Source organism: Lissotriton helveticus, chromosome 6 (genome assembly GCF_964261635.1).
Source record: "Lissotriton helveticus chromosome 6, aLisHel1.1, whole genome shotgun sequence".
Taxonomy (NCBI): Eukaryota; Metazoa; Chordata; class Amphibia; order Caudata; family Salamandridae; genus Lissotriton; species Lissotriton helveticus.
Window position 1 is genome coordinate 518,188,021 of NC_136067.1, and position 25,529 is coordinate 518,213,549.

General features: G+C 44.3%; 1 protein-coding gene across 2 annotated transcripts in view; it reads right to left on the bottom strand.

The window, feature by feature from the left end:
- The window catches only part of DST (dystonin), a 1,569,532-nt gene that overhangs the window by 1,117,100 nt on the left and 426,903 nt on the right, over nucleotides 1-25,529 (bottom strand). For both annotated transcript variants that reach the window (XM_078647976.1, XM_078647975.1), the window contains exons 5-6: nucleotides 16,021-16,098; nucleotides 6,677-6,769 (exon numbers count right to left, since the gene is read on the bottom strand). In XM_078647976.1, coding sequence (XP_078504102.1) covers nucleotides 6,677-6,769; nucleotides 16,021-16,098 — 171 coding nt within the window. The remainder of the gene's footprint in view (nucleotides 1-6,676; nucleotides 6,770-16,020; nucleotides 16,099-25,529) is intronic.

Here is a 25,529-nt window from a genome sequence, read left to right on the forward strand (position 1 = left end):
ATGTTCGGTTATGTCCATTTTTAAAGAGGAATTTTTACTAAACATAGAGTCAAAATGCACTGTCAACCTGGAGTAAACTTCTTGATGAGTGTCTGTGAAGCAAAGGTTGACATTTCTTCATAACTGCAGTGCCACCACTAAACAGTTTCCTCTTGTGTTATCAAGCCTCATTGGATCATTGGAAGCCAATAAAGGACTCTGACTGAAGGAGGAATGATGTCTTGCCTTTGGCACGAGTGAACAAGTGAGTTTAATTGTTACAAAGGTACACCCTGATGGACAAAAGATAGATTGGCAGGCCAACATATTGGGATCTATTCACAAAGGTAAACTTACACAGGAGTAATTTTACATGTGTACGTTTATCCTTACACTTTTTGAGTAACTTTATTCCTTTTGGCTATTCACCAAATAAAAGTGTAAAGGTATTCAATGTAGATGTGTGTCCCCAGCCCCTGAAATGGGGGTAGAATCAGTAAAATCTTCATATACAACTATAATGCTACTACTAGTAGAGACCTTGGGCCAGATGTACAACAGTTTTTAGCAGGTGCAAAGGGGAAATTGGCCTGTTCGCGAAAAAGTGTTGTAGCATGTACCAAGCCTATTTTGCAACATGTTACTGACTCGCAAAATAGGTTCTGCAAGTTGCTATTATGAAGAGCCGTGCCAAGGGCATCCCTTCCTAATAGCGAGTCGCAGGGGAATGTAAGATTGTTTTGCGACTGGAAAAGGGGTCACAAAACAATCGCATTTACCACCAATTTCAAATTGGTGGTAAGCCAGTCGCAGACAGGAATGGTTCCCCAGGGGATCCCTTCACCTTTGTGATTGGCAGCAAAAATGGACCACTGCCTGCTCTTAAAAAATTAAACTGAATGTCACACATCCTGTCTTCACCAGCATCTCACAAAAAGGAGGGGTTATCACCCTCCTAGCGAAAAAAGCGATCCTTACTCTAGTCTCACACGCCCACGACGAAGTAGGCAGACTTTCCATGACTAATCTTCTTAGGGAAGACGACCCCATCCATGTACTAAATATCTACGGCCCAAACGCAGATGACCCGGAATTCTGGGACTCTGTCTCCCGCTCATTTGAACCTATCTCTACGGATGACCTGTTGATAGTGGGAGGTGACTTTAATCTCCCCCTTGACCCAATCCTCGATAGGCAATCCAAGTGTGCCTTCCACCCCTCCCACTCGCATGACGCCCTCCTTCGCCTGTGTGACAGATACCACCTGAAAGACTCATGGCGCCTACAAAATCCAGACGGTAGGGATTATACATTTTACTCTGCACCACACAATTCCTATTCACGTATCGACTTCATTTTGGTCTCAAGCCCCTTCACACATCTTATAGAGGAGACAGAGATAGCCCCCAAATTAGTCTCTGATCACGCCTGTATCCGCACCAAACTGGCTGGGTCCAGATCGATTCTCCCACCAAGGAGATGGCGCTTCAATGATGAGACACTTTCAGAACCCGCGAACAAGTTAATAATATCGAACGCCATTGAGGAATATCTTTCCATAAATGACATGCCCGACACCACGCCTAACACCCTGTGGGATGCTCTGAAAGCCACAATTCGCGGGGCCATCATCACCATTAGGGCAAGGATAAACAAGGCGCTCAATAAAGATCTAGAGTCTCTAGAACACCAGATTGGCACACTGGAAGCCCAACACAAATCCAACCCGCTTGATTCTACAGTTTTAGATACGTTAACCAAGAAAAAATACGAATATAACACCATCACCAGCAAACGGGCGGGGGTATGGATTAATCGCTTCAAGGCCCTAAAACTATGCGAGGGCAACAGAGCAGGGAAACTGTTGGCCTCCTACCTCAAACACAAGCAGAAACTGACAACCATATCGTCCATTAAAGATTCCAACAACGTCACGCACACTAAACAGTCTAACATCCTTGACACTTTTAAAACATTCTACGAAGATCTTTACAAAAATGACAAAATATTAGACGAATCAGCCTGCGCTGACTACCTCACTTCACTCCACCTTCCGAAACTTTCTGAATCTGACAGATCTCATCTGGGCACCCCAATCTCTGGTTCAGAAATCAAAGCAGCAATTAACACCCTGAAGAATAATAAGGCCCCCGGTCCAGACGACTTCACTGCACCCTTCTATAAGGCCTTTGCAGACCAAATTAGCCCCCCGCTCCTTAAGCTCTATAACTCCACTGCAACCAATGGCGGTGCTTCCCCTTCAATGAGTGAGGCCACGATTATAGTATTACCAAAAGAAGGAAAGGACCCGCTACTCACTAAAAATTACCGTCCCATATCCTTGATAAATCTTGATTACAAGATTTATGCTAAAATCTTAGCGACCAGACTAAACTCCTTTCTCCACAAATTAATTAGCCCCTCGCAGGTTGGCTTCCTAAAAAACCGGATGTCCAACGACAACACGAGACTATTATGTCATATCCTAGAAAAGGCAAAGTCCTCTCCTGCGCCAATGGTAGCAATAACCTTGGACGCGGAAAAGGCCTTTGACAAGGTCTCGTGGTCCTTTCTACGCCAGTGTATGTACTCTTTCAACCTTGGCGACCCCTTTACCAGGATGGTGATGGCCCTCTACTCTGCCCCTTCGGCCAGGATAGCTATAAACGGCACCCTCTCGGACCCTTTCCGCCTATACCAAGGTACCAGACAGGGCTGCCCTCTCTCACCAGCTCTCTTTCTACTAGCCCTTGAGCCCCTCCTTACAGATATAAAAAATAACGGGGACATTGCAGGTATTTCTTTTGGGGACACGCGAGTCAAGTTAGCTGCATATGCAGACGATATCTTGATGGTGACGGAAAACCCTGCTAACTCCATTACTGCTCTAATGACCTCAATAGACAAATACTCCTCTCTTTCCGGCTACAAATTAAATAGGGATAAATCCGAAGTAAAACCTCTTAATGTCCACACTTCGAGAGAAGTGCTGGGCGATTCCGGCCTACTCTGGCAAACAGGAGTGATTAAATATTTGGGGATTGAGTTCACAGATGAGATATTGAGTACCCTTAAACATAACGAAAACAAAACCCTGGACAAAATCAGAAGTCTGTTGGACGGGTGGTCACCCCGTTTCATCACCTGGTGGGGCCGTATTGAAACCATAAAAATGATGATATCCCCCCTGGTTAACTACCTCGTCACGATGCTCCCACTCGTCCTCTCCAAAGAATTCCATACTAGATTGGATAAAACCATCTCGGCATTTCTTTGGCAGGGCAAAAAAGCCAGAATCAGTTTTAAAAAACTTCGATTGGATAAAAAACTAGGAGGAGTTAACCTGGCGGATTACAAATTTTACCAAGTAGCCTTTTTAGCTAAACAGGGGTCACACTGGATATCCTCCCAGTGTGGCTCTCTGTGGAAAAGTCAATACTGAAGGGTCTCAGCCCCTGCGCCCTACTCACCGTCAAACCCCGTCCCAACTTAGGTCCGGGCCCTATCTTCAAAAACACTAAAATGGCTCTTTTAAAAGTCAGTAACTACCTGCCACAACAATTCCAACACTCGTATTGGGAGTCATTATGGCACAATACCGCCATTACATACAAAGGGAAACCTCTAAACTACCCCTCCTGGATAGACAGTGGCATCATATTCCCTCACCAACTCGTCGAAAACGCGCTCCCACTATCCTTTAAAGAAATTCAGGATAAGTTCCGACTCAATAATATTGAATTCTATAACTTCCTACACATTAAAGTAGCTCTAACGAAGGCTAACCTGAGGGCTGTCACTCTCTCCCTCCTAGGCTTAATCGCCTCCCTTAACAAATTGGGGCACCAAGTCTCCAGACTGTATAAATTAATGCGGCCACAATCGTCCTCCCTAAATGCACCTCTCCAACGCTACTGGGATTCATTCTCCTCCACACCTAACTCAGACGCAATCTGGGCCAGTACTTGGGAGTCCACCACTCGCCACAAAATATGCCCTACACTATCACAGACCAAGTTCTGGCTTCTACATAAGGCCTTCTGGACACCTAGGAGGTTGTTCCTGCATAAAATCAAGGCCGATGACACGTGTTGGGACTGTACAGGTGAGGGAGGAGATCTGGAACACCTAATCTTCAAATGCCCCTGTGTTACCTCGTATTGGGACAGAATCTTTGGTTTTATAAATGAAGTCCTTCATGTCGCCCTACCAAGAGAATTCTCAACGCTTGTTCTAGGTTTTGCCAAAGCCGTCACACTCAATGATGATGACAAAGCCCTACTGGACCTGCTGCTGACGGCTGGGGTTAAAATCATACTTAATAACTGGAAAAGCACGAACAAAGCCTCCTTTCCCCACTGGTTGAACTGGGTCTCTCACTTGAGAGAAGCTGACAATATATCCTTAACCTCCACCCCGTGGAGACCGCCACTAAGGAAAATCTGGTCCTCACTGGATGAACACTTTGACTCATACAAACCTCCTTGAATCGTGGCTACTTGGCACTCAGAGCGTTTCATTACGTAGGGTTCACTCTGTATGTTGGTCATTCTAAGCTTTGTACACTCATCGCCACAGTTTGATAACTCCATCTTCCCTATGTATTATAGGTTTGGTTTACGCAACTGTATAACCCATGATGCTTCTGCTCTTGTGTGGTGGTGCCAATTTCTTTCCAGGTCATGTTATACAAGCCATCGTGTAACCCTGGACGCAACTCTCCTCGATCTGCCTGCACGACATTATATGTGGATCCTTGTTTGTTTTACTGGACTTTTTTGTTTACTGGTCTCGATTTGTATTGCTGGTACCAAATCTTTATATTCCTATTCTTATGATTTTTTTTTCACTGTACTTAATTAATCTTATTGCAATTGACTAATTCTTGTACTGATGTATCTCTTTGTAGCTCCTAATAAAAATATTTGAACACAAAAAAAAAATGTAAACTGAAATGTTTCATTTTATTTTTATAACACATCCTGTTTTGCTGTAAGGAAAACGCGCTGCATATACACAAAATAATAAAGTTGCTTTATTAAAAAGTAAATACAGACATGGGAGGCTGCTGTCCCCAGCAGGCCACCCTGTGTGATTGCCCATGCTCAATGGGTTGCAAATTGAGACCTGCCTCATACATATAGATGAGGCAGGTCATTTGTGACCCCATTGGGAATCGCAAAATGTGTCTGAGACACATAAGTACATTTATTTTTGCGACTAGTAAATTGCGAGTCACTAAAATTCTCCAATTCCAAGTCGCTAAAGTAAATGGTCATACATCTGGCCCTTTAAGACTATATTTGATTTACTGCACACTGATGGAGACCTCTGCATTCGGGGTGAAAATCTCCCTATGGTACAGTATAGGGAAGTTTTGATAAGTTAAAGTTTTAAAAAAGATTTAAAATATTCATAGGTTAAATATTAATGTAAAATAATATTATATATATTTTGAATGTAGAACTAGTAACTAAAAGTTAAAATAAAAAAACAATTATTTTAGGTATATTAAATCACAATTATTTTGTATTAATTTAAAAAATACCACCCACCTGAAGTGAAATATATATGTACTGTGTATTAAAACATACGAAAAATAATGCGTAAAAATATTTAAATGTTATTCTGTTTTTTTGACTCAAAAAGTTATTAAATTATTTCAAAATGAAATGCTACTTATTTATAATTTAAATTTCACTTTTTAACATTAAAACAATTGTATATATATTTTTACAAATTGAATGTAGTTAATTCCTTTAACATTATTTCCTATGGGGTTCTATTTTAAGTCCCTACCTCTAATAATACATTTTCATTTGGAGGGTGTTGCAGCTCTGAGTTTGAGTACATTTACCACTGCTTCGGGTTCCTTTTAGCTGCGGTAAATTTAGATGTGCAGTTTGAGAATAGGAAGGGGCTTACTCTTTTGTGGGTGAGTACATGTTCCTCCCTTAACCCCAACTTATTCCTCCCTTAACTCCTCCCCTTTAATCATAAAGATATACTTACATGTGTAGTGATCTCTGTCATCAGGGAAGAGCGCACCACACATAAGGAGTAGGAGAGGGGGCGTAGTGGATAGATTAGTAAACGCATTCTGTAGTACGTTAGTACTATTGTAGTACTGCTAAACATCTTTCCAAATGCAGTTTGTGAGTAGCCCCCTTATCTTTTCCTACAGTGTAGTTAAGAAAGGATCATAGCATTTAACATCTGTTATGCAGTCAAGGAAGGGTAAGAACTATTTTTAGAACCTTTAATGGAAAGCCGAATGTACATGATTTTAAAGGCTGTCACCCTTCCTTCTCCCAAAGGCTCGACTATTTCTTCAGGATCACGAGCGATATCTGCCCCCTGAGGAGGCAACGCATGGACATTCTCTTCACAAAGAGGAAACAAGATGTCAAACAAACTGAGAATTCCAGATACACTGCAGGGCAATCTGTTTCTCGAAAATGAGAAAACTAGCATGCAAGCATTTCATCATACCAGGTACAAAAGTCAGGCTTTTCAAAGAGAACGATTTCCTCTTCCAACACAACCCAAAGAAGTCTGCAGTGAAATGTAAGACAAGCACGAATACTAGAATGGATTTACATGTTTTTGTTTCTCGAATCAGTACAATCCCACAACATAGCGTAGAAACCCTCAATGTGCTGATGTGCACACTCTGCGGTACAGAAGCCAGACTTACCTGAAAGTGCAAAATGATGGTCCATATTAACCCCAAAGTCAATTTGGGATTCCCATCTGTTATGTCGTCATTTCTAATATTCACAAGTTTAACCTGTGATTTAAGGAGAAAAAGAAAAGAAACGTGAACATTCTGCCGTCAACTCTGCCTACTTCATCTCTAGAGAGGTTAAAGAGTGCAGCCACATTTAGTACACCCCATTCTGTAGTCCTCTTTCTCAACCTACACTTTGGAATCACCAGCCATGTACTTTACAAATTCAAGACTTCACTTCCTCTCCAGATGTGAACCAGCCGCACTCCCGAAATCTCTTCGTGCAATCCTTCCCTTTCCATCCACTCTCTCTCTCTCTCTCTCTCTCTCTCTCTCTCTCTCTCTCTGCATCCATTCTCTCTCTCTCTCTCTCTCTCTCTCTCTCTCCCTCTCTCTCCATCCATTCTCGCTCTCTCCCTCTCTCTCCATCCATTCTCTCTCTCCATCTATTCTCTCTCTCTCTCTCTCTCTCATCCATTCATTCTCTCTCTCCCTCTCTCCATCCATTCTCTCTCTCTCTCTCTCTCTCTCTCTCTCTCTGCATCCATTCTCTCTCTCTCTCTCTCTCCCTCTCTCTCCATCAATTCTCGCTCTCTCTCTCTCCCTCTCTCTCCATCCATTTTCCCTCTCTCTCCCTCCCTCTCTCTCCAACCATTCTCTCTCTCTCTCTCTCTCCCTCTCCATCCATTCTCTCTCTCATCCATTCTCTCTCTCTCTTCCTCTCTCTCCATCCATTTTCCCTCTCTCTCCCTCCCTCCCTCTCTCTCCATCCATTCTCTCTCTCTCTCTCTCCCTCTCTCTCCATCCATTCTCTCTCTCTCTCTTCATCCATTCTCTCTCTCACTTCATCCATTCTCTCTCTCTCTCCATCCATTCTCTCTCTCTCTCCATCCATTCTCTCTCTCTCCCCTCTCCATCCATTCTCCCTCTCCATCCATTCTCTCTCTCCGTCCATTCTCTCTCTCGCTCCCTCTCCCTCCATCCATTTTCCCTCTCTCTCTCCCTCCCTCCCTCTCTCTCCATCCATTCTCTCTCTCTCCCTCTCTCTCCATCCATTCTCTCTCTCTCTCTCTCTCTCATCCATTCTCTCTCTCTCTCCATCCATTCTCTCTCTCTCCCCTCTCCATCCATTCTCCCTCTCCATCCATTATCTCTCTCCGTTCATTCTCTCTCTCTCACCCTCTCTCTCCATCCATTCTCCCTCTCTCTCCCTCCCTCTCTCTCCATCCAGTCTCTCTCTCCCCCTCTCTCTCCATCCATTCTCTCTCTCTCTCTCTCCATCCATTCTCTCGCTCTCCCCTCTCCATCCATTCTCCCTCTCCATCCATTCTCTCTCTTCGTCCATTCTCTCTCTCACCCTCTCTCTCCATCCTCTCTCTCCCTCTCTCTCCATCCATTCTCTCTCTCCGTCCATTCTCCCTCTCTCCCTCTCTCTCCCTCCATTTTCCCTCTCTCTCCCTCCCTCCCTCTCTCTCCATCCATTCTCTCTCTCTCTCTCTCTCTCTCCATCCATTCTCTCTCTCTTTCTCCCTCTCTCCATCCATTCTCTCTCTCTCTCTCTCTCTCTCTCCATCCATTCTCTCTCTCTTTCTCCCTCTCTCCATCCATTCTCTCTCTCTCTCTCTCTCTCTCTCCATCCATTCTCTCTCTCTTTCTCCCTCTCTCCATCCATTCTCTCTCTCTCTCTCTCTCTCTCTCCATCCATTCTCTCTCTCTTTCTCCCTCTCTCCATCCATTCTCTCTCTCCATCCATTCATTCTCTCTCCCCCTCTCTCTCTATCCATTCTCTCTCTCTCCCCCTCTCTCTCCATCCATGCTCTCTCTCTCTCTCTCCCTCGCTTCTCCCTCTCTGATCACTTTATCTCGCCATCCCTCCTTCTCTTTCTCCCGCTCGTTGAAGTCTCCCCGTGCCCGCGGCAGTTGACATACATTGTATTTACTTAAAGTGTTTATAAAGCGCACCCTCATCACCTAAGGGATATTCCGGCGCAGTTAACCTAGGGGAGCTGGGAAAAGTGACAGAGGCGGCACGAGCGCCCCCTGCCGTACACACGACACCCCACCTCACATATTTATAAAGGCAGCACCGCAGGGGGCTGTAGGGGCACGCCATTGGACCGCTCCCGCCAGGCAATGGTAGGCACCCCCTTGGCACTCAGCACATTTATTTCGGGGATGTGATCTGCCCCCACATGCAATTTGTGAGCAGATATCCCTAATTCACAGTGAATCTCTTGAATCCGGGAGAACATTTTAAATGTATCACCTAACATCGCCCTAACATCGCCTTCCTGTGCCACGAATGGACCTTACGAACTGATCTCCAGCCGGGCCGTGGAGGCTGACGGTTATAAAAGGGGAACGCATGTTATCAACAAGGAAAATTATAATTAAAAAAGTTTTCAGGGCAAATTAATGTCAGACTTCTGAGATGGCAATGACGCTGCCTACGTGATCGCAGAACACATTCGTGACAAACGCCCTCAGCCACCGAGCACAGAGACAACACATCATAATAAGCGTGGCACAGAGAGGGCAGCTCGGATACTCACTGACGCTGAACGATGTGCCAGGGTCACACTGTGAGCTCGGGGCTTGTCTTATTCTGTGACGCACAATAAACCTAACGTGCGCTGTTTGAAATGAAGCGCTGCTGTTCAATAACCCTCGTGCAGGATGCTCCAGCCTCAAACTGCATCAAGCACTGGCAGCGCTAAAGCAGCACCAAGGCCACCAGAGGGGCTTGAATCCGGGCAATGCTAATTCCAAAAGAGACCTTGTTTTTCAGTCTCTTAGTCATGCAAACAACTCGGAAACGGATTTATTTGATAAGTGTTTTTAGGAAGTAATCTTTGCTTCATTTCTAAAATCTGACAGCATTTTGAGGTAAAGAGAACAGGAATGCAGAAAGTGTATTGCTCAGGGTAGAGGCACAGATGATTCCTGGTGACACAGGTGGAGCCGCTGCGTGAATGTGAGAACCTCGAGTCACTCAGAGGAGATGAGGTGAGATAGAAAACCCTGTATGTGGGAGCAGAACCCAACGCTGGTCTTCAGCACCCGACTAGAATGAAATGGAGAGATAGTGGTTGGACTGTGGTGGGTGACTGGTTTTGTTCTTTAGAGCCTAGTGTGAAGATTTCTAAGGCTTCGTGGGGACTTTAGGCTGACCTATTCGAGTCTCAAGGGGTGCGGGCAGATGATCTAGAGGGTGGAGGCCTTATGTGGGCAGAGCTAATCTTTTCACCACAGTTTGGTGGATGCCTGATTTCAGGTGCCTTGATGTCTGGTAGAGTGGGAAGTATTAACTTAGATAGCCTGGGACACTGACATGGAGAGACGAATGGACCATGCAAACCATCTAGTAATGTGGACTTCCTTTGGAGCAGGAGCAAGTGATGCCAGCTTGAATTGCAGTCACATCGCCTTAAACCAAATATGAGACACGTGATGCAGTGGTGGGCCCTTTGCAGTTTGCTGAGTGTCTTCCTAGTAAGTCCCAGTTAAATGCTGATTCTGTGGTCCAGGTGGGTGGTTACCTCAGCAAGGATTGGGCTATTCTTTAGAGGAGAATCAGGAAGGGGTGGATGACATATTTGACATAATTTTCTGGGGAATAATATCTTGGCGCTCAGGCAGTGTACCATCTAAACTGGCATTGGGAGTGGGCGCCTGTACTGTAGTTAGGGAAAAAGGATGCGTGAAATGTAACCAGGTCCATGAGCAGGGTACTATTGTTTTTGAAGTACGAGCCCAGCCAGATGTGTTCACTGCTGTGTTGGGGGAGCGTCCGACAGCCGGCTAGTAGATGAAATTCCAAACATCCTTCTTCTAGTTCTGCATCTGGGTATGCAATATGTGGTAGCTTGTGTCTTTATGAAAAAAGATGGATGGGACAAATTATCTCTGAGACACACAAAGGTGATCGCTGACAGGAACGGGCCCACATTAATTTAATGTGTGTGGTTGGTTAGAAAGGATGTGAACCAAGCGAGGATAGTAGCACATACTCCCATCACATTACCAGTCAGTCAGACAGAATTTTGTGCTTCATTGTAGTACTAGGGTACAGGCTTGGTCTCTATCAATAGTTGGGGGCAATACCGCTCTTGGCAGGGACCAAGTAAACCAAGTGGGTAGATATTTTATGGTTACCAGAGTGTCCAATACCTACACAATTCCTGGCAGGCTCAAGGAGTTCCAGTAATTATGTTAGGGCTACACTTTGTTTCTTGAGCCGAGAGCTGTTAACAGCATATTTCAATTTGTGGGTGCACTTCAGCTATTACAAGTGACATATTTCAAAGGAAGGTGATGGTTGCAGTAAATGTTGTGGGGCGTAGGTAGATGATTTTTGCATTGTGGATGACTTTATTGGCCATAAAGTTTAAAATGGTGATAATATCTTTGTATTTTCTAGTTCTTGGGTGAGTGCAAAGCATTTAGTTTATGAACCCTGAAGACTGTCTTGAAGGACTTTAGAAAAAGTAAATGCACAGGGTTGGAACCACCAGGTCATTTTAGATTTGGAACAATTGTCTGGCGACGTTCTCATTTGTGATCCTAGCCTGGAAATAGGACTTTTGCCTTTTTCAGAATACAAACATTGCTCCCATTATGACTCGCTCACAGTTGCAACTTAATCCATCATCTCTCCCGGACTCTGCCTTGGCATTTAATTTTTCAGAGATTGTTGCTAAACTATTCATTTTCCTTCGTGGTTCTTTGAAATTTGTGAGTTTGAGGGAATTAAACTATAGATGATTGCTGACATCTGGTGTCTAAGAAAGTTCAGAGGGGAAGCCACATAAATGGCATGACAATTCTTAGGGTTTGGTATGACCCCAAGGTCTAGCATAAGTGGAGGGAACAAGCAAGTAAGACCAGGAGGGGCAATCTGTTGTTGCACTGGACCTTGATTTTTGATGTTCCTGTCTTCAAATCACTTCACTGCATGTGGGAACAGAGGGAAAAAGAAATGCACATACTTACCAATGTGTATTAGCTATTGTGGCATTAATTTAAGTGAACACTGAAGCTCTTGGAAAGGTTAGAAATACATTTACTGCCAAGTTTCATGGATAATGATGGGGTCCCCACATTGCACATTGGAGTGTTTGGCAAAGAGGAAAGGGAGAATGTGTTATATTCCTATAGAAGGCTGAAACCTGGTAGTCACTATATCAGTGTAATTGAACTATAATGTTTTATTTTGGATGTTCAACATTTGAAATTGGAGATAGTTATATTACGTAGTTGAGGTCCGGAAGATTGCTCCCCACTCTCCCTTACCGCTGTTTAAATCCCTGCTCCAAAAACCTGCCAGGACAAGGAGACGTAGTTTTTGGACCTGACACACTCAGACCTTTAAAGCCTACCTGATGTGGGACAGCAGTTGCATGCTGGGGTTGGGGCATGCGTCATAAGCCATAAAGCAGCAGAAGATCTGGGGTGTCTCATTTTATTGGAAGCACTGGAAACCCCGGGCACAGCTGTACATGTGGTATAGAGGAACAGCTTCTTCTGTTGATATCTTAACACGGGTGTAGATCCTGCTTCTAAACTGTCTATAAGCTGAGAAAAGTATGGCAAAGGGGAACTGGGTGGCCATCTGGAGGAAACAGTCAACTGATTGTTCTAAGCATCGTTTGCGTTGGCTCTACAACGATAGATCCTCTGAAACATTGTGCCACTGGACAGAAGTTTGAGACTGAGGTTAAATAAACTGAGTGGAATCAAACCCAAAGCAATATTGTCCAAACCAAGAGGCAGTCTGCATCCACTGATTCATCTCAGCCCCACAGGAATGTGGGGATTGGCAATCTTTGAGAACCACTGTGGTCATCTATGTTGTCCTGCTGCTCCCTGATGATAGTTTTTGAAAACAGACTAATTCCTGACTGGTGCTGTATGACTATTCTTAGCCTCCATTAGTTATGAATTGGTTAAAAGTTATATGTTTAGAAAATGTGAAACATTTCCAAATAAACATTAATCTTTTTGCTCAAAATAATGAGCACAATGTACAAAGGCCAAGCAATCAATGAATGCCATAATAAAACGGAGCAATTTAATTGCAATGCATAATGCCATGTTGAGTTACAACTATGGTGGAGTAAAACAGGAGATGTGCTTTGAGGGAAGTTGAAATGAAATGAATGAAATGAAATGAAATGATTACGCTCTTGTATAGCGCACGACTACCCGTAGGCATCTCGGCGCTTGCTTAGGGAACCCGTCCTGGTATTCCCCTGTGAGATACCCCGGCAGGGTGTCCACAAGGTGACAGCCAGGCATCCCGCCGCGAGGGGCCGTAGTGGAGATTAAGCAAGCTATTGCCCAGAGTTGCAGAGTGTGACCCCGTGAGTTGAGTAGGCACCGGAACGAGAATTACCGAGTCCGTGGAATTTTTGAGCCCGAGACCCGCCGAGGCGGGGAATCGAACCCTGGTCCACAGCTGATCTCAGCTTCCAGGTCTGCCGCCTCTAACCACTGAGCCACGCTTCTCCACTTATCTCAAGTTAGATACAAATCACAGCCGGGGAAGAAATATTCCTTAGCATCTAAGTTAGTAAAGAGAATGATTTAAAACAAAAAGGGATTTTGGGTCAAGACCAATGAAATCTGAGGGGTAGAGTGAAGGAGGGGACCTAAATTTGGATAATAGAAGAAAGGTATGGGTCAGGTATTTAACATATTTAAAAATGATTCCAAGAAAACAACCATGTTAAAGGTGGAGAAATTAAGACGGTATAGGGAGGGAAGGTGAGGAAAGAGGCCTAGAGTTGGAGAGTAATTAAAGAGAAGATAAAGGCAGAACTGAGCCCACTGTAGGGAGGCAAGTGAGTATGGAAGGAAGAGCATTTGTCAAGATCAGGAAAATCCGATTGGCGGTCAGAGTTTTAGTATAAACATGATCATATTTTACACAGGTTACAAAGCTAAAAGACACAGGAGTAGGAGACCGGAGATAGATGCTGAGTAAAAATGATTAGAGTTAGATTGTGAGCAGAAGAAACTGGTGAAAAGCAAAGGGGTGAAGTTAGAACAAGGTAGAGGAGACGAGTAAAGTGTGGCATCCCCATTTTTTAAAGATTTAGATGCAGTGCATGAGAGGGCATCTAGGAGTTTTAGAGATAAAAGGCGTGCAGAGATGGAATTGTGGTGAGCAAGAGTAGAAGATGCAAAGTTGTGAATCATCAGCACCGAAGTGATATGCAAGATTAAAGGAAGCAACTTTATCTGAGAGAGGAGAGGTATAAAGAAAAAAGCGTGGACGAAGAGAACAGATCCTTGGTGTGCTTCTCAGAGAAGCGAGAGGCAGAAATGTGTAAGATAGCACAATAAAGTGAAACAGTTCTGTAAGACAGAAAAGAAGAAGACTAGGAAAGGGTAGGGCCAAAAAGACCACACAAGGACAGAGTGGTGATCTACCATGGCTAACAGAGCAGAGATTGACAAGTATAAGTTCTGAACAGAGCTTTCTGTGACAGGCAGAATAAAGATTGTTATACACTGTAAGCACAGTGATCTACCAGAATGGACAGGGCTGAAATCTAACTGAAGAAAGCGACGATCTAAAACAGCCTGAAACTGATGGGTGTACAATGCACAATTATAAAAGTATAAGAAGCTTACAAAGAAAAGGAAAAGGAGAAAGAAATCGGAGGGCACAAAGTAGACAAGAGAAGGATTTTTAAGAGGTGGGAGAATAACTGCATTGGTAAAGCAGTCAGGAAAAGAACCACTATAAGAAGGTCAAGTAGGATAGGACGGAAAGGAGGAAGGAGGTGGTAGCATTAGGAAAAAGATGAAAGGACAGGATCAGTAAGGGAAGCTGTAGGGTAAGCATGTTTTAGAACAAGATATGTTTGAAGTCATTGATACAGGTGAAGCAGTACAATGAAGGACCCACCAGGGAAAGTGCAAAAGAGTAAGGTCTGGTCGGAGATGAAGTCAGACAGCAGGAATTGGATTTTATTGTTAAACAATTGCGTAATAGACTTTTTTTTATAAACGGTACTCGTGCATTTTGACTGGGCACTGTCTTGTACTCAGGCTTTGTAGGAAAGGTGAGAAGAGTTACCCATAGTGAAACCTCTGTGGAATTCCCAATTTGGGCAGAGAGGAAGCCAGGTCACAACTCGCATCAATGCTGTAGCACCTCTTCCTCTCATCCTGCCAGGACAATGTCCTTTCATTTGCCTCTACTGCAGCAGAAAGGTATTTAATATAACCAGCGCTGTGTGTTTAGGCATAAACTGCCTTGTGTGTAAGGCCATTGAGAAATCTGAGAAACACAATCCGCTTTGAATCAACGCAAAATGTTTTTTCTCTATGTTCCTTTCAAGCCGTACGCTTTCTATTTTGTAAAGCCCATAACACATCTTACCCGGGGCACTGGCATGAGAGCTGAGGCCTGCCTAAAAGCCCTGTGTCTTCATTATAGTGGGTTGTGCCCCCTGAACATTGAATAACAAAATTGATGTGACAGAATATTGAAAATAAAATATCGACAAGTAAGTAACTCTAGATTTTCTGTAGCTAGCTCCACATGTATGTACCTAGGCAGTGCATATATCTTCCAAGTACAGAGAGGTGGAATATAGAAAATGTATACTTCACAATATGCACTTACCTGTCGATATTTTGTCCCTCGATATTCTGTGCTCGATATTAGTACTCCACGATACTTTAGGTGTTGATATTAAGTAGTGTATTCATTATAGTGTATCTGTGCCTTAACCCTGCGTCTGGTATCATGGTTATTTGCTCATCATTGTTCATCTTTCGATATTCACCGTCACTTGTCCTATCTCCCTTTTCGCCCATTTCTGCTTGTGTAAATAGCTGGTTATCTCTGCAAAGTGTTCTCATGATCACCTGTTCAAAATATTGTAAATGACCGGTTATTCCCCCAAGTGTTAATAGCTGGTTATCTCTGCAAAGTGTTCTCATGGTCGCCTGTTAACGAATATTGTAAATTTCCTGTTATTTCCCCAATTGTATGTACGTTTGTCTATCCCTACCTATGTAATTGCCTATTATATCACCTATTCCGAACTTTGTATACAACTTGTTATCCCTGTAAAGTGCTCTGAGACCCTAACGGGTGATGTTTGCGCTTTATAAAACACTAAATAAATAAATATAATATAGTGCAACGATCAGTGACCAATAACATGATGCCATTCAGTAACAGTACACCACATATGTTGTTATTGTGCCAGCATGCAAATTCATTTTTCTCATATCTGTATACGGGGCAAAAGATGCATTTAAGACAACATATTGAAACAAAACTGACGTACCTGGCGTTTCTTCAAATAGTCCAGTGCAATTTGGACATTCTGTAGCCTGTGAAAACGCATCCGGCCTTTTTCTCGAGGCTAGAACAGTAAATAGATTGTCGTTAGATATGCTGCATTCTACTTTATATTTAACGTCAAACTGTCTTTATTATTATTTGTTTAATAAAAAAGCGTTTAAAAAGATTAACATAAAACTACTCTGAGATTTCGGGTTATTAAAACTCTCTGCTCTTGAAGGCCAGACGTACGCGATACACCAAAATGGCAAACTATCAATTTAAATTTCTAATATAAATAAGAAGTAAAAACATTCCCTTCAAGTCTAAAGCATCTGAGGCGGTATCATAAACAGCTGTGCTGGCTCAAGGGAGACCTATTCACTTGAATTTTTGGGTTTGTAGTGTCTAAATCCGATACGATTAACTCAGAATTTCTACAGGTTAATACCTGAGCTGCAGACAGAAAATCATGCAAACAAGAGAGTGGCAAGCAGTGCTCACTGTTCACTAGAGGTGGGCGAGCCCAAACATTTGCAGGGAGAGCCAAGCCTGAGCTCAGCCAAGGGTCTGGCTCGGATATTAGAGCCCATGCAGGGGCTGATCTCTGAAAATATTTGTTATGCATCACACAACAAAGATCACATACAATCTGATAAAGAAGCATACAAAATTATAAATTGTGTATTTCTCTAACAAATTAATGTGTGACATTACACATCACATTATAGCACTGAGATGTACTTACTAAAGTAATAGATTTTTAGGCATAAACAATTAGTGCACTAAGAGACAAGACCATTATAAGGTTAAACCCTGTGTGTGTCCCAGATTATTATAGAGCAACATTATTGTCTTTTAAATGAAGCACAAAAGTTTTTTGTATAAGTGGTATTCTGAACTCACATATTTGGAAGTGCTTTCATACATGATCATGAAACAAAGAGTTTTGGTGAAATAAGATATTTTGCCTAAGATCACACGATTTAAGTGGTGAAGATGCAATGTATTCAAGATTTCTGGTTTCACTGTGCACACTTCAGCCAGTAAATGGGTATATTTTTGCCTTTCCTCATGTTAAGGCTTTGCCTTTACATATTTGTGCATTTTTTACCGTAAACTCTACCCAAAGACCAACTTAGAGCACTTTACATGAGCACCAGTTACATTATATGAGGTAACATTAATTGCTTACAGACATTTGCATATTAAGCAAGCTACTCAGAATCACAGGATTTTGAGCTGAGACTCAAACCTGGTTTCTTACTACCAAAGTCGTCAGCACTGGCTGTAGCGCCACATCCGGGGTGGAAGGAGGGAGGGAGGGACGCAGGCACATGAAGGCTTGGCTTGTTATAGGCTTGGGGTTCAAACAGGACCTTGAGCAGAGCCAGGTTTCAGGTTCGAGCCTGACCCCAAGCTTTCAGTGACTCGCCCACATCGACTGTTCAAGAGCTAGTCTGTCTGCAACTCATACATTTAATTGGCGAAATTATGAGTTAAATGTATGCAGTTTAGACACTGCAAGAGCAAAAACAGGTGTTCAGATCTGAATTGAGCCAAGGTAGCTGTCCGTGATATGGCCCCTGTTTCCTGAACAACCACGTATTGCAACCTCAAAGTACTTAATAAGTACTTAATTCATTTGTGGGAGAAGCTGTTCCTCTCCCATTCACTACCAGCAGTGCTGGAACTGGAAGAAATGTACTCAGAGAACCCATACATTTAGGTGTATTTCATGCGATGGAGGATTTGAGGAACCGACAGATCTCAAAAAAAGCTCTGATTGGTTGCCACACATCAACAAAGATGTGGCACCAGCCATTTTAGGACTGGGAGACTCAGTCCATAACCTGAAAAATGTTTAACAAAAACATATGGGGGGCAGGGTAGAGATGCCCTGTCCCTCCTTGGCCTGGTGGGCGGGGGGGGGGGGGGGGGGGGTCCCAGAAGGACCAACCCCCAGGCAAAAACATATTTTTTTTATCTGACTCACAGATCCACAGCACGGATAAAAAGTAAATGGAAGCTCCCGCCCTTTTCTATTTTACTCTCCTGGGTTGGGCCAGAACTAGGACGGTTTCATATTGTATAAGGTGAGTGCGGAATGCGGCCCCCCTCCTACCCAAGCCATTAACAGGCCCAGGGACCCAACCACAGGGCCACAGCACATTTTAAAAGGGAAGAAGGGACATGTGAGGCCCCTCTCTGAGCCATTAACAGACCCCGAGGACCCATCCCCCGGTGCTGGAACACATATTAAAAGGGAAGAAGGCTTGCAGATCATTACATGAGCCATTACCAGGCCTTTGGAACTCTATCCCTAGGGGTTACAACACAAATTAAAAGTCCATGGGTGCAAACACCAACAGCCAATGTAGACCATGGGGCTAAAGGGAGGAGACCAATTTCCCCCATGGCTCCTGTTACCTCCCCTGTTTTCACCCATCATCGTGCGGCCAGAGCCAACTACCCTGGCGGGAGAAGATTTTCTCTGCTCCCACCGGGTGAGAGCACACTGTTGTTTCCACCTGCAAAAGCTCAGGCGGGAGTAGAAGTTCTCCCTACCTGAGCTCTTGCAGGCAAAAACAGGAGTGTCCCAGGGGTTGTGGAACCAGGGATCATAAGTTGCCCAAGGAAGGGGGGCCGTATGGCCCCTCCCCAAAAATAAACGTTGGCCCCTGGGAATGGGGTCCTTGGGGCTCTTTTGTTGCTCGGAGAGGGGGCTACATGCCTCCACCGCATTCTAAAAAACAAAGCTTGCCCTGGGGTTTAGGGGCTCTGGGGTCATTAATTTGCTAGAGAGGGGTGCGCACACTCCCCAAATAAAAAATTACATTAAAAAAGAACATTGAATGTGAAATAAGTGGAGTATCCATGCATTTCACATTCACTACTCTAAATGGAGAGCACCCCATAATGTGTTGGCTGCAAGGATTTTTTTACAATATCTTTTGATGCTGGTGGTGGCCCTAGAAGGAGCAGGGGTACTTCCAAACTTTATTTTTTATTTGTGGGGGGGTTGCAGGAAGTACAGCAGCCCCCAGCAACATTAAAAAAAATACAGTAAGTCTCCTGGGTCATTGAATCCATGACCCCTGGAGAACTTACCACCATTTTTCAAGCACTGTATGCTCTTAGCTGGAATGCAAGGACTCCTGGTGGTTGGTTCTATGGCTGTATTATGTGGCCTGAAAAGAAGACCCTGAGACAAGTCAATGTATTTTTTTAAGGCGTTATTGAAAATACTTTGACAATCACTTTTATTAAACATTGCAATGCATGAATTTATGAAATATACATTTGATTATAGCTACTGGTGACTTTTTGACAAAGACAATATGTCTGCTTTATATATGTTGATGTGCTAACCCTTTGATTAAGACAATAGGCCAGTTTTTTATATTTTGGTGTTCTGGCCCTTTGACAAGTTCAAAAGGACTGCCTTACTTACAATCACACCCTTTATATTTTTACATCACATAGTTAGCCATGCTCACCCAAGCCAACACTGTGCTAGGCCTTTAGCCTTGCGGTGCGTGTGGGTTGGGTGCTGGATGGAGGGTAAGGCCCTGCAACCAACTCAACGCCTTGTTAAAAAAAGAATAAATAATTACCTCCTCATCGAGTCTCTCCCCCGTCTTCTTTCCCGCCTGAATGGAGCAGGAAGCACCCAGAATCCCCTAAGCCAATCACAAAGCTGCAATGCAGTGTTGTGACTGGTCTGAGCACCGTGATTCAGTGCTCAGACAGGCAGTGGGGGCCTGGACATGTGGAGAACATGCAATGTGCAAATGACTGTTTGGCTGGACACAGACGTCCGGCCAAACAGTCATGTGCTACAGAGTACCACCACCCCTCCCCCCTCTCCTCTGTCATCAGAGTAGTCCTGCCCGCACCACCTGCAAAGATGCTGCTGCCAGAAGGAATAAAATTATAATAACCCAGAGTTATTATAATTTTATTTTTCCTTTATTTTGCTGCTGTAAAGCAGTGGGGTGACGCTCCTCTGCCTTAGAGGAGGAGCCGCCACTGCTGGCTCGTCTCTAACAGCCTGTGCACGAGCCAGGCCATCAAAATGTTTGGCATGCAAGTCCTGCATTAAACATGCAGATAAAAATAAAAGTATGTTCAAATCGTAAACAATTGCATTTCTGTAACATCGAAAGCGCTTTGTTATTCAGATTACAATACTACTTTGCGAAGCATTGTTTCCCACTGAGGTGTTAAACATGAAGTGGGAAACATTCATTCCTCCTCCAGCCCTAAAATCAATGCCATTAGTGAATTAAGATGCAGCTCAGTTGTCAATTTAGAGCATGGATACTCCGAGTACCACCCAGGGGCAGCATACGGAACCCCTAACCTATACATGCGACCCCCCTGATTAACAGGAGGAATGGACTGATGTTTACTCCTCTAAGCACTAACAATAAAAAATATATTAAATAGACAGGCAATGGTTTATTTCAAGAAACAAAGTACCTTGGGAGTCCTGCTCTTAACTTTAGTTCACTTTTAAAGATGTCTTGCAGCAAAGAGTAACATTTTGAGTCTCTTCAAAATTCAAAACGTTTATTTAATTAACAGGCAGAACCTTTTCACGTTAGTATAATTCATAATATCAGTGCATTGAGCAGTATTAATTGAAAAGTGATGGTTTTCAAACACGAATTTAGAAACATTAATTCTTCTCCCTACCCTGACAACAACACCAATAGCAAATCAAAGAGGCAAGTCAGTTGTTATGTGCACTTTTTGGGTGGCCTAGGTTCCTATTATACATGAACAAAATGTGAGTTTAACACACAAGATCAGGTTTTGTACAGTGCACACCCTTAAATCATGTATTTAGCATTTCGAGGTCCTCTTATATGTGATAATGAAGAAAAAGAAAGGAATGTGAAATTAAACAATTGCTTAAGGTCACAAAATTTGGAAAAGTGGGAAAACTGGGATGAATCCCGGTTTTCTCGTTTCACATTGTCAATCCAGCCACTACATGTATATCCTTCGCTTCGATCAGTCCTCCTCAACCCCCTCATGCGACCACCACCCCGCTGGCATCAATGCGGCCCTCAGGCACATCACAGGCCAAACATTTTGGCCCCTGGGAAAATGTTTGAGAGTACCTATGACTTGGAGCAATATTACAGCCTGATAAATCAAACACAACAAGGCTATTTGTACAAAGCACTTTGTGAACGCAGTTATTTCTTCCTGCTCACATATGCAAAGATGAAAAAGAAGAGGCACAGAGAAATTACATATTTGCCTAGAATCATACAACTTGCTCAGAGTAGAAGCTGGGATTGGCCACAGGGTTTTTATTTCACATTCTCCAATTTAGCCACCTGATGGTTATCTCTTTCTCTCGCTCCTTCTTGCATCAAGGGACAATCTTTGTATTTCTTGACCCATGAGGTTTAAGGGAAGGTGGCAGCCAAAAGCCACCTGAAACACCTCTGCTTTGGGCTAAGGCATCCAAGGGGACATGAAGCTGAGGCACAGGCAGATTGCTATTGTGAGTGGTTTGTGAATGTGTTTAACATCGTCCTGAGGCGGAAAGCCGGGACTCGGTGTGAGAGAGCGAAACGCTGCATTTATTTGAATTTACCTGCATTTTAAAATTATATTTTCATTTTGCGCCGAAATTGTTTTAAAAACACTTTGGACACCAACTTGCTGCTATCATTAGGGATAGCGCGTTTTCCCCTTGGTTGCACTCCTAGAACTGCCTACTTTGCTTGTACGGCCCGCCAGGACCGCCCCTTGCAGCCGAGTCAGCGCTGTTTAGGGTCCCGCCATCTTGGGTGAGGAGCAAGGTGAGGGATAGCAGACTAGAGCTAAGCCCCTCCCGCCCTCACGCCCTGGCCAGGATAAAAGCTCCACAGTCCATACCCCCAATGATTGCTATTGTGAGTGGTTTGTGAATGTGTTTAACATCGTCCTGAGGCGGAAAGCCGGGACTCGGTGTGAGAGAGCGAAACGCTGCATTTATTTGAATTTACCTGCATTTTAAAATTATATTTTCATTTTGCGCCGAAATTGTTTTAAAAACACTTTGGACACCAACTTGCTGCTATCATTAGGGATAGCGCGTTTTCCCCTTGGTTGCACTCCTAGAACTGCCTACTTTGCTTGTAAGGCCCGCCAGGACCGCCCCTTGCAGCCGAGTCAGTGCTGTTTAGGGTCCCGCCATCTTGGGTGAGGAGCAAGGTGAGGGATAGCAGACTAGTGCTAAGCCCCTCCCGCCCTCACGCCCTGGCCAGGATAAAAGCTCCACAGTCCATACCCCCAATGATTGCTATTGTGAGTGGTTTGTGAATGTGTTTAACATCGTCCTGAGGCGGAAAGCCGGGACTCGGTGTGAGAGAGCGAAACGCTGCATTTATTTGAATTTACCTGCATTTTAAAATTATATTTTCATTTTGCGCCGAAATTGTTTTAAAAACACTTTGGACACCAACTTGCTGCTATCATTAGGGATAGCGCGTTTTCCCCTTGGTTGCACTCCTAGAACTGCCTACTTTGCTTGTAAGGCCCGCCAGGACAGCCCCTTGCAGCCGAGTCAGCGCTGTTTAGGGTCCCGCCATCTTGGGTGAGGAGCAAGGTGAGGGATAGCAGACTAGTGCTAAGCCCCTCACGCCCTCACGCCCTGGCCAGGATAAAAGCTCCACAATCCATACCCCCAATGATTGCTATTGTGAGTGGTTTGTGAATGTGTTTAACATCGTCCTGAGGCGGAAAGCCGGGACTCGGTGTGAGAGAGTGAAACGCTGCATTTATTTGAATTTACCTGCATTTTAAAATTATATTTTCATTTTGCGCCGAAATTGTTTTAAAAACACTTTGGACACCAACTTGCTGCTATCATTAGGGATAGCGCGTTTTCCCCTTGGTTGCACTCCTAGAACTGCCTACTTTGCTTGTAAGGCCCGCCAGGACCGCCCCTTGCAGCCGAGTCAGCGCTGTTTAGGGTCCCGCCATCTTGGGTGAGGAGCAAGGTGAGGGATAGCAGACTAGTGCTAAGCCCCTCACGCCCTCACGCCCTGGCCAGGATAAAAGCTCCACAATCCATACCCCCAATGATTGCTATTGTGAGTGGTTTGTGAATGTGTTTAACATCGTCCTGAGGCGGAAAGCGGGGATTCGGTGTGAGAGAGCGAAACGCTGCATTTATTTGAATTTACCTGCATTTTAAAATTATATTTCCATTTTGCGCCGAAATTGTTTTAAAAACACTTTGGACACCAACTTGCTGCTATCATTAGGGATAGCGCGTTTTCCCCTTGGTTGCACTCATAGAACTGCCTACTTTGCTTGTAAGGCCCGCCAGGACCGCCCCTTGCAGCCGAGTAAGCGCTGTTTAGGGTCCCGCCATCTTGGGTGAGGAGCAAGGTGAGGGATAGCAGACTAGTGCTAAGCCCCTCCCGCCCTCACGCCCTCGCCAGGATAAAATGGAGCATCCACCCCGGAGGCGCAGCGGACGGGCGCAGCGGGCGCGCCGGCGGCACGCCGAAGGCGCGCCAAAGGCAAGCCCGTCTGCGCCCGTCCGCGACCGCACGGGACCAGGGGCCAAATCCGCTGCCCCTCCACTGAGAAATACTAGGAGATATAGCTCTGCTGAATTGCATGACTTAAGACCATCTACTATGGAAACATGTTACCACTTTTCTCACCCCTTGAAGCTGCCTGTGCACTGTCCACATTGTCATTCTTACCTCAAAGCTGCTCCTTTTTTAAGAACCCAGCAAACTTTTAAGATGTATCTCCTAAACTGTAGATCCCTACCTAAGCATCACGCGGAACTGTCTTTGCTATTGGATGAGCTCGCCCCTGATGTAGTGTTTCTGACCGAGACCTGGCTTGCTATGTCTTCGGAGCCTGACATAGTACAAGCTCTTCCTCAAGGGTATCAAATAGCTAGACTAGATCGCCCCTCGGGGAAAGGAGGCGGACTAGCAATAATATTTAAAGACAGCTACTCTTGTCGCTGTCTTCCTAGCCCCTTTCCAGACTGTGAAAGTATGGCTTTTAGTTTGGAATTTTCTCCTAATACTAATTTTACCGGAGTATTGATTTATCGTCCCCCGGGTCCACCCAAACAATTTGCACTCTGCTTACCCTCAGCTGTTGCGGAGCTAGCCTCCGCCTCTGCCAACTATACACTATTGGGCGACTTAAACATGCATTTCGAGGACCCAGGTGATCATATGGCTCAAGAGTTTATCGCTGATTTGGCTGCTTTACAGCTGGCGCAGCTTGTCAGGTCCTCTACACATATGAAAGGGCATTTGTTGGACCCAATATTTAGCAATTGCCCCGATTTAGAAGTCAAACATCCTGTTGTGCTTCCCTGGACAGACCATTACCTAGTCCCTCTAATCTGGCACATGTACAAATCTCCTGCTCTGAAGCCAGGGGCACGAATTGCTCGTAACTGGTCCAAGCTTCCAGTTGATAAATGGTCCGACGAGCTACAAGCTACTACTCCTTCAATTAGCTCAGATCCCCTGTTAGCCAATGAAGAATTCAATAATTGGATAACAACTTCATTGAACATTGTACTCCCATCTAAGATCATTCAGGCAAAGAGATCTAGGATCTCGGCCCCTTGGTATTCGGAGGAACTAAGGGTCATTAAACGCAAATGCAAAAGGTTAGAAAGGAAATGGCGTCTGAGCTACACTAACCCAGACAAAATTTTGTATAGGAAAGCTATTAGGGACTACAAAATGGAAATAAAGAAAGCACAGATCCACTATTACTCAGAAAAGATCTCTGAAGCCAGCTCGAGTTCTAAGGAGATCTACCAGATAGTAAAAGGCCTCACGCAACTTCCCCAGTCTTTTACTAATAGCGACGACTTACAAGCCCGATGTAACGGTCTAGCCGATTTCTTTTATAATAAAGTAGACCTCATCTACTCATCTTTCTCAATTACCCCCCCAAATGCCTTAAGTGAAATTCTGGAGCATTCTAAGCAAGGGACAGGAGATAACTTTTTACCTGTGTTGGAAGAGTTTCCTAGGTTACATTTGGATCTTCTGGCTACATTAATGGAACAGATCAAATCGGGCTCCCCTGAGGACCCTGCTCCTCCGAGCGCCTTAAAGGCAGTTAATCATATTATCTGTCCGGTCATGTTGAAGGTCTTAAATGCATCAATTTCCACCAACATGGTTCCACCAGTATGGAAACAGGCAAGGGTAAGGGCGCTCGCAAAGAAACCCAACATGGACGTGAACAATTTTAACAACTACCGTCCTATTTCGTTGCTCCCCTGGATTAGTAAGATATTGGAAAAGCACATTAACAACTTTTTAACCAGCTTCCTCGAAAACCATCAATTGCTTGATCCCTCACAAACCGGTTTCCGCCCCAAACATGGGACGGAATCGGCTTTGTTATCAGTCTTGGAAGAAACAAGAGGCATCTTGGATCGGGGAGGATCGGTGGCAGTCATCCTCCTCGATCTAAGTGCTGCTTTTGATACTGTAAATCATGAGA